Genomic DNA, 12,752 nt, shown 5'->3' with positions numbered 1-12,752 from the left:
GTACAAAGTCAAAATATTTTTAAACCTTAAATAGACATTAACAATACTTTTTATGTCAATAAAGGTTGAATATTACTTTAAATAGAAATAATCAAAATGGCATCAGTATAAGAATATGCATGGATCTCTCACTTTAATCCTACACAAAGGATATCAATAAATGAATTTAGGTCAAGAACAATTCAGTACTGTAGTTGGAGCGTAACAGACTTGTTACAGAATATAATGATAGTACTCTGGAATTCTAAATAGAAAGTTGATTATAAGTACAGCATATATTCACTGTGAATATTGCTCAAACAAGTATATAATACTATCAGAATATTAAAATATATCTGTTGGATATAGAAAAATCATTATACTTCAATTATTTTCTGTCCAACATCTCTCTTAGTTGGTGTTCCATAAAGAATTCCATCATGGTATGCGGTGCGTTGAATAAAACGAAGCCAGCGAGGACGATCAGGGTGGTCATGTAAGTTGGTGCTGAAAGTGATGGGGGTACTGGTAACTATACCTAAAGTAGAGAGCAGAGGTTGAATAACGAAAGAAGTGACAATTTTACATTAAACGCGCTAGGACTGGGACAGTTTTTATGAAAGCTTGATCACCTGCAACATTAGGTAGGGATACAAGAGATTGCAGGCGCTGGAACCTGGAGCAAAAAACAGCCCTCTGGAGAAACTCAGCAGCTCAGGCAGCATCTGCGGAGGGAATTGGACAGTCTATGTGGCAGTCCAGAAGAAAGGTTTTGACTCAAAATGTTGACTGTTCATTTCCCTCCACAGGTACTGCCTGACCCACTGAGTTCCTCCAACAGATAGTTTTTTTTTGAAATTATTTCCATCTGTTAATATTATGACTGCCTCCCGAGCATTTCCTCCCACTTCAATTTTTATTTCTAATGGGTGAGGTTTTACTGTTCCCAAAATAATAATTGTAAAATGTCCAATGCATATGTGGAATGAGCAGTGCATCTGTTCCAACATGCCCATGCTAGAATTTATGCTCCCCGTGACCCTCATCTCACATCACTTCATCCAGCTCTGTCCACATTTCCTTTTATTTCCTTCTCCCTCATGTTATTCAAACTTTTTCAAATCTCACTTGGTTATCTTTTGCACATTTTCACCACTCTGAGAGTAAGGAGCTTCCTTCGGAATCATCTGGGAATTTATTCAGGATTACCTCACATTTATGGCAAATGATTCCGATTTGACAATCTGAAAGCAAAAGTCATTTCTATTTCAAATTCAAATAAGTAAATTGAAAAATACAAGTGGCCTATGTCCTTCATGCAAGATCTATGCCTGCAAAGAGAAATGAAACCATTCCATCTCAACTGCTGGAAGTCCTATTTTTCAAAGGGGTTTCTGTAAACAGAGCACACTGGTGGACTACAGTACATGAAAGCTTGTTTCAGCTTATTATGGGTAATGCCTCAGAAGAACTGAGCCATGAAATAACGTATTGTTATTTATTATAGGCCAAGGAAAGAATCAAATATCACTATTGATAGATAGGTATCATCTTCTCTGATTCTCCAAGAAGTCTGCAGCACAGGGCATGCATGAGGAGTAGCAATAATAGTTTGCTTCAGCAAGAACTTTGACTGGACCACCCTACTCCCACCTTGACTCTGCGAAGGAAACTAAATTGTATGGATGGAAAGCTATCTTTCAAGATTCTGCTGCAACATTACAGTACCTTGACTTCAGCAGCCTTCAAGTAGTAGTTATGTAATGGGCGAATAAAGCTAAACCCATGCTTTGATCTTGTTTTTTCTTCAGTTTGACCTCCCAAAATCCTACTAGGTTATTCTTTCAGATTTAACAAAAATTTAATTTGAGACTTTTCAAAGGCCTTGTAATTATGTTATCTCCTGATTGTCCTTTCCTCTAATTGTCCACATTCATTACGTCTGAGCTTTTTCAAGTTTCTCATACCATCCCTCGGGAAGGCTCCTGTGAATAACCACAGAAGTCTACTTATACTGGAGAACAGAATGTTAATTATATTTTACTCTTAATATATGATTACTCATAAACTTAACTGTTTGGAACAACCTTGAAAACATAAACCACTCAAAAGTCTCAGAAGAGACAGGCTCAAAGTCTCAGAAAATTTTATTCTAAAAATTGAGCATTGAAACCCAGGATTTTTTTTTGCAAAAGTGCAAATACAGATAGAAACCAAATTCATATCATGTTATCATCTTCCAGAGCTAGATCTTATTCAAAATACAATTCTTTATTTTTACAACAGAACAAGGCTACCATATGTAAAGATTGCTTAGGACTGTAAACATTTGATTGATATTTTCAACCAGACAGAACTTCATTTACTTGGCATCCATCGTTTGTGCCTGGCGGGCAACACAGCATTGCTATTTTGGGGAGGGCTCTATATATGCCTTCATGACTACATCATCCAAGCTTTCTTCCCAAAGTTAGAAACTGACATATGTCAGAAAAATGCTTTGCTCTGTGAACGTTTTAATTAAGGTTTAATGTGGTTTCTAAAGACGAGGCTTGATATTGCATCAAAGTTGTGCTCTAAGCTCATGCTACTTTGGTTCATAATTAAGGTTGGGGTTTCCTTTGTATTTATATTGTTGATTTAACATCAGTGCTAAACTGAGAGGCTGCTGCATTGAAGTTAAAGTTGGAGTGTAAATAGATTGAAAGCAAGATTGTTTTCCTCACCACGTGCTTCTTGAGAGGAGTGAAACCTTTCTTGAAAGTAGTTCCTCTCTAATACATGCATGAAAAAGACCTCTGCCATGTGGTCCACATTCTGATCAGCGAATATGGAACATATTGTAGTCAGGAATACTGCAAAGCAAAAGATATGAAGTAAATCAATGGAACAAACATGCCTCTTGTGATTTGTGTTTGAGTGATAAACAATGTTTCTTTTTATTTGGAATTGCTATATACAGGGTGGCGTTCCAACAATACTATAAAGCTTCCCCCATCCAAAACAAAGCAGCCAACTGTACAAGAAACTATTTCACAACCATAGAATCAGAATTAGGCTTATTACTGATATGCCATGAAATTTGTTGATTTGCAGCAGCAGTACAGTGCATCACATAAAAATACTATCAATTACAGTAAGAAATATATATATATATTAAATTAAATAAGTAGTGCAAAGAGAGCAAAAATAGTGAGGTAGTTTCATGGGTTGGTTCATTGTCCATTCAGAAATCTGATGGGGAGGGGAAGAAGCTGTTCCTAAAACATTGAGCGTGTTTCTCCAGGCTCTTGTATCTCCTCTCTGATGGCAGTAATCAGAAGAGAGCATGTCCTGGGTGATGGGGGTCCTTAATGATGAAAGCTGCTTTTTTGAGGCATCGTTTTTTGAAGATGTGCTCGTATTCACTTCCTCCCATAAAGGCACAATATGAGTCATGTACAGAATGCTCTGCAATTTCTCACTTTCTCTCCATGTCTACTCTGCCAACAGCCACCCAATAAAAACTTCTGCTACTGAGCAGAACAAGATCAGCAGGCACATGTTCAAGAGAGCTGCACAATAGCCTTTCATCTCAGATCTCTCATCATCATGGGTGGTAGAGGTTGCAGAGGAAGTAAATTTAGGAGGAGATCTAAAAGGTGGTGGAGGTAGGCACTCACATGTAGAAAGAGAAAAAGGATTCAGAGGAAGAGAGTTGATCAGGATTGGAAAGGGAATGGTTGTGGGAACATGATTAGAGCCTGTGATCTGTGATTACTGGTGTTCTGTAGGGATTGTACTGGGACCTCTGCTGTTTGTGATGTATATAAATGACCTGGATGAAAATGTAGATGGGTGGGTTAGTAAATTTTCAGATTATACAAAGATTTGTTGGTGCTATTGATAGCGCAGAAGACTAGCAAAGAATAGAATAGAGCAGGATATGGGTCATTTGCAGATAGGCCAGAGAAATGGCAGAGAGAGTAAAGGGCAAGACTCTTAACAGTGCTGATGAGCAGAGGGATTTTAGTGTTCAACTTCATAGCTCCCTGAATATGGCTAGGCAGGTTGATAGGGTGGTTAAGAAGGCATATGGCATGCATGTCTTTATTCGTTGAGACATTCAGTTCAAAGTCAGATAGTTATGGTTCAGCTTTATAAAACACTAGTTAGGCCGCATCTGGAGTATTGCATACAGTTCTGTTCACTCCATTATTGGAAGGATGTCAAGGCTTTAGAGAGGGTGCAGAAGAGGTTTACCAGGATGCTGCCTGGATTAGAGGGCATGTGCTATAATGAGAGGCTGGACAAACTTGGGTTGCTTTCCTGGAGCGGTGGGGACTGAGGGGAGATCTGATAGACGTTTATAAGATTATGAGAGGCACAGATAGAGTAAACAGACAGTATCTCTTTCTCAGGCTTGAAATGTCAAATACCAGAGGGCATGCACTTAAGGTGAGAGGGAATCATTTCAAAGGGGATGTGAAAGGCAAATTTTTTTTACACAGGGTGCTGGGTGCCCGAAATACACTGCCGGGGATGGTGGTGAGGAAAATGGAAGGATATGGACATTGTGTACACACAAGGGATTAGTTTAGTTGGTCATTTGATTCTTAATTTATTTGGCCGTTTGATTCCTAATTTATTTGGTTCGGCACAACACAATGGGTCGAAGTGCTTGTTCTTGTGCTGTACTGTTCTGTGTTCTTTGTTCTATGATCAGTGGGGGAAGGCAAATCATAAAGCTTGACTGTTTAGCTTTCATTTATAAGCTTTTCTAAATTTGTCACATGTACATTGAACCATCAAAACATACAGTGAAATGCGTTGTTGGCTGCAACAATCAACACTGTCTGAGGATGTGCCGGGGGCAGCCTGCAAGTGTCGCCATGCTCCCGGCACTAACATAGCATGCCCACAACTCACTAACCTGTACTTCTTTGGAACGTGGGAGGAAACTGGAACATCTGGAGGAAACTCACACAATCACAGGGAGAATGCACAAACAGACCGCAGCGGAAATTAATCCTCGATGTCTGGTTCTGTAAAGTGTTACATTAACTGCCACGCTAACACGTTGCCCATGCTGACTGCACAAAAGAGGTACTTCCCTGGAAGAAGCTGGGTGTCCAGGACTCCTTCGCATAGCTGGTTGAGTAAAGGCACCTTTAAATAACGCTGGAGCAAACTTCAACCCTCCAGGTCATGGCCAGTTTGCAGGGTGCAGTTCTCAAGCAGGATTCAGTTTTGTGCAAATAATGTCACTACCTATACTCAAGTAATGTCAATACCTATACTCAGAATTCTCTGTTCATGGGAAAGACCTACTTAAAGATTGACACTATTGGTTATTAAGTATACATTCACATTTATTATCCGTATTTGTATGAAATATTTTATTGGCTAGAACACAAGAAAACAGTGTTAAGCAAGGAGATAGTCATGTCTGTTCCTCTCTATTCACCCCTTAAAATTTTAAATGTGCATAATATGCTTAAACTAACCCTCAAAGCAGTTAGTTCAAGAAAATGGTTATCAAAGGAACTCCAGCATAGGAAAGGCAGGTTAATTTACAGGAAGCTGATTTTTGTTCTTTGTTTTGACACCACACAAGGCAGTAATTTGAATTTACAAATTAACTCTAGACAAAAAAAGCATTAAGGTGGTATATAAAGAAAGGCAGTAGTAGGCCAGCTGGTCTCTTAAATAAGATCATGGTCAATCAAATTGTAATGTTAACTCCACCTTCCCACCTGCTTCCAGTAACCTTTCACAGACCAAAGAGATATTTTTGGCCTTGAAACATATATCGTATATTTTATAAGGTCCTGAAAGTCTTGACAGGGTGAACGTGAAGAGGTTGTTTCCTCTTGTGGGAGAATCTGGAACTAGGGAGTCACAGTTAAACAAAAGAGGTCACCTATTTGAGACAAATATGAATTTTTTTTACGTCAGAGAATCATGAGGCTTGACAACTCTTCCTCAGTGGGTAGTGGAGGCAGAATATATATTTTTAAGACAGAAGTAGATTGTGAACTAAGAAAGTGAAATGTTACTAAGGACGGGTGGCAATTTTTTTTTTATTATTGTTATTACAGAGATTCAGTGTGGAGAAGGCCCTCCGGGCCCCTCCAGCCACGCCACCCAGCAACAGCCGATTTAACCCTAGCCAAATCACAGGACAATTCATAATGACCAATCAGCCTACCAACTGGTATGTCTTTGGACTGTGGGAGGAAACCCGAGCACTCGGAGGAAACCCATGTGTTCACAGGAAGAATGTACAAACACTTTACAGGCAGCAGTGGGAACTGAACCCGGGTTGCCTGTACTGTAAAGCATTGTGCTAACCACTACGCTACAGTTGAATGGTGAAATAAACTTGAGGAGCTAATTGGTCTACACCCACTCCTAATTCATATACAGCATATACATTCAGAAAACACTGTAGCTTATTGAAATGGTTATTATATTGACAATTCTAAATCTAAATCACATATTATTTCTGTTGAATAAGGAAGGATCTAGATCACCTCAAGCTCATACTTGTTGCAAGTTCTTGAAGTTAATGATAATGATTATACTTTCATTTGTATGACATTCTATTGGTGAAAGTATGTACCTTGAACCTGGATTACACACTGCCACTTTTTCATGCAATATGTAGTTCAATATCTATGAAAAGTAAGTAGCTTAATGAAAATCAAACAACTTGTGTGAAATTCACAAAGAGTATAATTTTCATTCTACGTCCTCTGTGTATGTGACACACGGTGCATGAAGGACATTGAATATCTGATGAGATGCAATGTGCATCTGAATGCCACTTCCAGAGTTTTCTGTGCAGTGACACTCATGCAGAAGCATGTGCTAATGTGCCTGTTAAATCTGCTTTGAATGTTCACAAGCCAATGATGAGAATTCAACAAGGTAAGCCCCCTTATACATACACAGTTAACCAGTTCTTCTTCAGACCCTAACCTTCCTACTTCATGCAAGTAATTGACTATGCTTCAAGATTACCAACCTTACCTATTTTCTCCCATGACTATCAATCTCTCAATCTAAACCATTCCATCTGCTTTGGAGTTTCGCAGAGGCAGATCATCTGTTGGCTTGTCAAACAATTCTCCATTAACAACTCCAAGTTGGTATCATTCATTTTCTATACCTGAGTTCCATAGCCAAAGAGAACCATCGAATTATCCAAGAAAGAAAAAAACAAGGTTTTTAAAGAATTGGGATACTTTGCCTTTCACCACCTAAATAAAGAGTAGTGTGTTCTGTTTGGCTGATCCAAATTGCGTTAAGTATAACAAATACCCTATTTCCAATGTACAAAGCATAAAAAACATAACTGTGCTATGAAATTAGATTATTTCTTTGTGGTAGATCTGTTCATAATCCATTTTAGAAGATTGCTAAAAATACATTTACCACAATATCACCAAAACAGAAATTTAATAACAGTTGATTTAAAAAATCTCTTTCTAGCATACTTTTGCTACTGCACATCCTGGCCATCTGCTCAAAGTGAAATTGATAAAGAAATACTTTATTTTTGTTAAATACAGGAGAATAATATATCAATGGTATCGTTCAGTTTGGATTGAATTATTGGAAAGGCTGTATTCAGATTCTATCTGTCAGAAACAGGATACAATGGTAGAAAGAAATACAAAATTACAAAATACAACTTATGATACAAAACATACTTCTTTTGATATGTACTTTCTCACATTAAAATCCATTGTTTCATTTCTTGATGGAAAATTCAGATAATATCAACAAAAACTTGCCTGCAGAAGAATAAATCCAAGCTCTCTGTATCGCCATCTTCCTTTAAAAGGTAAAGAGAAAGTGCCTGAAGTTTGATAGACAGGAACATGAGGAAGAAGGCTCATAGCAGCTGAGCATTCTAACACCTAATGTGATTGGTTTTCTGTGACAGTACTATTTTTGTATTTTTTTTCAGCCATTTTGACAGCTGTACATTTAGTAGCAAAAAGTTTATCTCCAATTCTAAACAGTCCAAAGTAAAATTCTGGCTTACTCAAATCTTGCATTGAAAATAAGTTTCACAGGTTCTCTTCAATAAAATGCTGTACAAAAACAATACACATACAACACTGTAGTGTGCAAAATTTAAAAATGTATTTGTAACATTACAAACTGCTCATTCTCTGGGACTTGCTAAATGTAGTAATCCCCAAATTAGCAAGATCTTGTGATAATAAATATTAGTATAATCAGAAGATATAAATTTGTCCCTTGCAATCCTTTTGCTCTGAACATATTAGATTAGATTATGAGGACACTCAGTCCTCATTTATTGTTATTTAGAAATGCATGCATGCATTAAGAAATAATACAATGTTTCTCTGGAGTGATATCACAAAAAAAAACAAGACAAACCAAAGACTAACACTGACAAGACCACATAATTATAACATATAGTTACAGCAGTGCAAAACAATACCATAAAGAGCAGACCATGGGAACAGTAAAAAAAGTCTCAAAGTTCCGATCGACTCCCGATAGCAGGCGGCAGAAGGGAGAAACTCTCCCTGCCATAAACCTCCAGGCACTGACAACTGTCGATGCATTGGAAGCACCCGACCACAGCCGACACTGAGTTTGTCCGAAAACTTCGAGCCTCTAACCAGCCCTTTGATACCGAGCACCGAGCACCATCTCTGCCGAGCACTTCGACTCCGTCCCGGCCACCGAGCAACAAGCAAAGCCAAGGACTCGGGGCCTTCCCCTCCGGAAATTCAGGATCACGCAGTAACAATGGGAGCGAAAAAGGCATTTGAGAAGTTTCTCCAGATGTTCCTCCGTTCTCTCACATCTGTATCCATCAAATCAGAATTGTGCACGGCACCCTACTTAACAGATAACAGATATCATTCACTGGAGTGCCCGCACAAGTTGTGTCGCGTCGCCATCTTCTCCTCCTTCTTCTGTAGAATCCCTTAGGATTCTCCTTCATCTTGCCTGCTAGGGCAACCTCATGCCTTCTTTTAGCCCTCTTGATTTCTTTCTTAAGTGTTCTCTTGCACTGGCACTTCATTTGTTCCTAACTGCCTATAAATGCTTTGTATCTCCTTTTTTTTCTTAACTAGGCCTCAATATTTCTTGAAAACTAAGGTTCCCTAAACCTGTTATCTTTACCTTTTATTCTGACAGACATATACAAGCTTTGTATTCTCAAAATTTTACTTTTGAAGGCCTTCCGCTTACCACATACACCTTTGCCCAAAAACAGCCTGTCCCAATCCACACTTGCCAGATCATTCCTGATATCATCAAAATTGGACTTTCTCCAAATTAGAATCTCAACCGATGGACCAGACCTTTCTTTTTCCATATTTACTTTGAAACTAATGGCATTATGATCACTAGATGCAAAATGTACCCCTACACAAACTTCTGTCACCTGTCCTGTCTTACTTCCTAATAGCAGATCAAGTATTGCCCACTCTCTCATTGGGACTTCAATGTACTGATTAAGGAAACTTTCCTGAACACATTTGACAAACTCCATCCCATCTAGTCCTTTCACAGTATGGGATTCCCAGTCAATATGTGGAAATTTAAAATCACCTGCTCTAACAACCTCGAGAAAATCTGCAGATGCTGGAAATTCAAGCAACACACACAAAATGCTGGTGGAATGCAGCAGGCCAGGCAGCATCTATAGGAAGAAGCACAGTCGATGTTTCAGGCTGAGACCCTTCATCAGGACTAACTGAGAGAAGAGATAGTAAGAGATTTGAAAGTGGGAGGGGGAGGGGGAGAGCCAAAATGATAGGAGAAGACAGGAGGGGGAGGGATGGAGCCAAGAGCTGGAAGGTTGATTGGCAAAAGGAATACAAGGCTGGAGAAGGGAGAGGATCATGGGACTGGAGGCCTAGGGAGAAAGAAAGGGGGAGGGGAGCACCAGAGGAGGATATAGTGAGAGGGACAGAAGGAGAAAACAGAAAGAGAAAGAAAGGGGAAATTCTTTTTAAAATAATAAACAAATAAATAAGGGATGGGGTAAGAAGGGGAGGAGGGGCATTAACGGAAGTTAGAGAAGTCAACGTTCATGCCATCAGGTTGGAGGCTACCCAGACGGAATATAAGGTGTTGTTCCTCCAACCTGAGTGTGGCTTCATCTTGACAGTAGAGGAGGCCGTGGATAGACATATCAGAATGGGAATGGGATGTGGAATTAAAATGTGTGGCCACTGGGAGATCCTGCTTTCTCTGGCGGACAGAGCATAGATGTTCAGCAAAGCGGTCTCCCAGTCTGCGTTGGGTCTCGCCAATATATAAAAGGCCACATCGGGAGCACCGGACGCAGTATATCACCCCAGCTGACTCACAGGTGAAGTGTCGCCTCACCTGGAAGGAGGCGACACTTATTTATTTATTATTTTTTATTTTTTCCCCTTTCTCTCTCTCTTTTTTCTCCCTCTGTGCCTCTCACGATATCTTCCTCTGGTGCTCCCCTCCCTCATTCTTTCTCCCTAGGCCTCCCGTTCCATGATCCTCTCCCTTCTCCAGCCTTGTATCCCTTTTGCCAATCAACTTTCCAGCTCTTGGCTCCATCCCTCCCCCTCCTGTCTTCTCCTATCATTTCAGATCTCCCCCTCCCCCTCCCCCTCCCCCTTCCACTTTCAAATCTCTTACTATCTCTTCTTTCAGTTAGTCCTGACGAAGGGTCTCGGCCTGAAACGTCGACTGTACCTCTTCCTAGAGATGCTGCCTGGCCTGCTGCATTCACCAGCATTTTTTGTGTATTGCTCTAATAATCTTGTGTTTCTTAAAACAGTCTGTGATCTTTCTACAAGGTTATTCCTCTAAATCCCTCAGACTGTTGGGTGGTTTTTAATATAGCCCTATTAATGTGGTCATACCTTTCATATTACCCAGTTCCACCCAGACAATTTCTCCAGTCTACCCTGACTGAGCACTGCTGTGACATTTTCTCTGACTAGTAATGTCATCTCTCCTCCTTTAATCCCTCCCACTCTATTGCATCTAAAACAACATAATCCCTGAATACTGAGCTGCCAGTCCTGTCCCCCCTGCAACCAAGTCTCACTAATGGCTACAACGTCATAATTCCAGGTGTTGATCCATGCCTGAGCTCATCTTCCTTTCCTATGATACTTTGTGTATTGAAATATACAGGACATTAATCCTACCATGATTATCCTTTTGATTCCTGACTTTGTCTGAAGTCTTAACAACATCTGCCTCCACAACCTTTCCACTATCTGTCTGGCACTCTGGTTCCCATCCCACTGCAACTCTAGTTTAATGTGCCCCCCAACCCCCGTGCAGCACTAGCAAACCTTCCCACTAGGATATTAGTCCCCCTCCAGTTCAGGTGCAAACTGTCTCTTCTGTACAGGTCTCACCTTCCCTGGAAGAGAACCCAATAATCCAAAAATCTGCACCCTCCCTCCTACACCAACTCCTTAGCTGCGGGTCAAACTGTATAATCTTCCAATATCTGGCCTCACCAGCCCATGGTACAGGTAGCAATCCTGGGATCACAACCATGGAGGAGCTGCCCTTTATCTTAGTACATATCTTGCTGAACTCTTTGGCAGCAAATTCCATAGAATCCCCACTGTCTGGCTGAAGAAATTCTTTCTCATCTCATTTCTACAGGGGCATCTTTACTGCTGGATGAGGCTCTAGGCTTTCCTCTTCACGGCCATTTGGTAGGTTTCAGTGAGACTCCCCCCTCCTCCTTTTGAATTCCAAGAATTACAGACCCAGAGCCATCAAACCTTCTCATATGTTAAGCTTTTCATTCCCAAGAACCTTCTCTTGACTCTCTCCAATACCAGCACACCCATTCTTAGATTAGGGGCCCAAAACTGCTCATAATACTCGGCGCAGTTTGACCAATACCTTGTAAACATTCAGCATTACATCCTTGCTCTTTTTGCGCCATCCTTCCATTTCACACACATCTGCTCTTACCCCATCCTCTTGCCACCCCACCAGGGACAGGGTTTCTCTTGTCCTCATCTACCACCCCACCAGCCTCCACATCCAGCACATAATTCTCCATAACCTCTGCCATCTCCAACTGGATCCCACCACCAGGCACATCTTTCTCTCCTACCCCCCAACTTTCCGCTTTCCACAGGGATCTCTCCCTATGTCACTCTCTTGTCCCTCCTTACCGATCTCCCTCCTGGTACTTATCCTTGCAAGCAGAACAAGTGCCATACCTGCCCCTACACTTCCTCCTTCAATACTATTCAGGGCCCCAAACAGTCCTTCCGGGTGAGGCGATACTTCACCCGTAAGTCTGTTGGGATCATATATTGTGTCCAGTGCTCCTGGTGTGCCCTCCTGTATATCAGTGAGACACAACATAGATTGGGAGATCACTTCACCAAGCACCTATACTGAGTCTGCCAGAAAAAGCGGGATCTCCCTGTGGCCATCCATTTCAATTCTACTTCCTATTCCCATTCCAGCATGTCAGTCCATAGTCTCCTCTATTGCCGTGATGAGGCCACACTCAGGTTGGAGGAGCAACACCTTATATTCCATCTGGGTAGCCTTCATCCTGATGACATGAACATTGATTCCTCAAACTTCCGATCATTGCCCCCCCCCCCAGCGTTCCCATCCCATTTCCCTCTCTCACCTCATCTCCTTACTTGCCCATCACCTCCCTCTGATGCTCCCCCCTTCCCTTTTTTCCTATCAGATTCTCTCTTCTCCAGCTCTTTATCTCTTTCACCTATCAGCTTCCCAGCTCTTTACTTCACCTC

At 40.8% G+C, this 12,752-nt stretch overlaps 1 protein-coding gene across 1 annotated transcript in view; it reads right to left on the bottom strand.

The window, feature by feature from the left end:
* sgca (sarcoglycan, alpha) overlaps nt 1-7,797 on the bottom strand; it is a 45,591-nt gene extending 37,794 nt beyond the window's left edge. Inside the window, exons 1-3 of the mRNA XM_072248635.1 lie at nt 7,761-7,797; nt 2,706-2,834; nt 363-517 (exon numbers count right to left, since the gene is read on the bottom strand). Of these exons, the coding sequence (XP_072104736.1) occupies nt 363-517; nt 2,706-2,834; nt 7,761-7,797 (321 nt within the window). The remainder of the gene's footprint in view (nt 1-362; nt 518-2,705; nt 2,835-7,760) is intronic.
* Between the last annotated feature and the right edge of the window lie 4,955 nt (nt 7,798-12,752).

Source organism: Mobula birostris, chromosome X (genome assembly GCF_030028105.1).
Source record: "Mobula birostris isolate sMobBir1 chromosome X, sMobBir1.hap1, whole genome shotgun sequence".
Lineage (NCBI taxonomy): Eukaryota > Metazoa > Chordata > Chondrichthyes > Myliobatiformes > Myliobatidae > Mobula > Mobula birostris.
The sequence above is the reverse complement of the archived record's forward strand: the minus strand, read 5'-3'. Positions and strand labels throughout refer to the sequence as shown.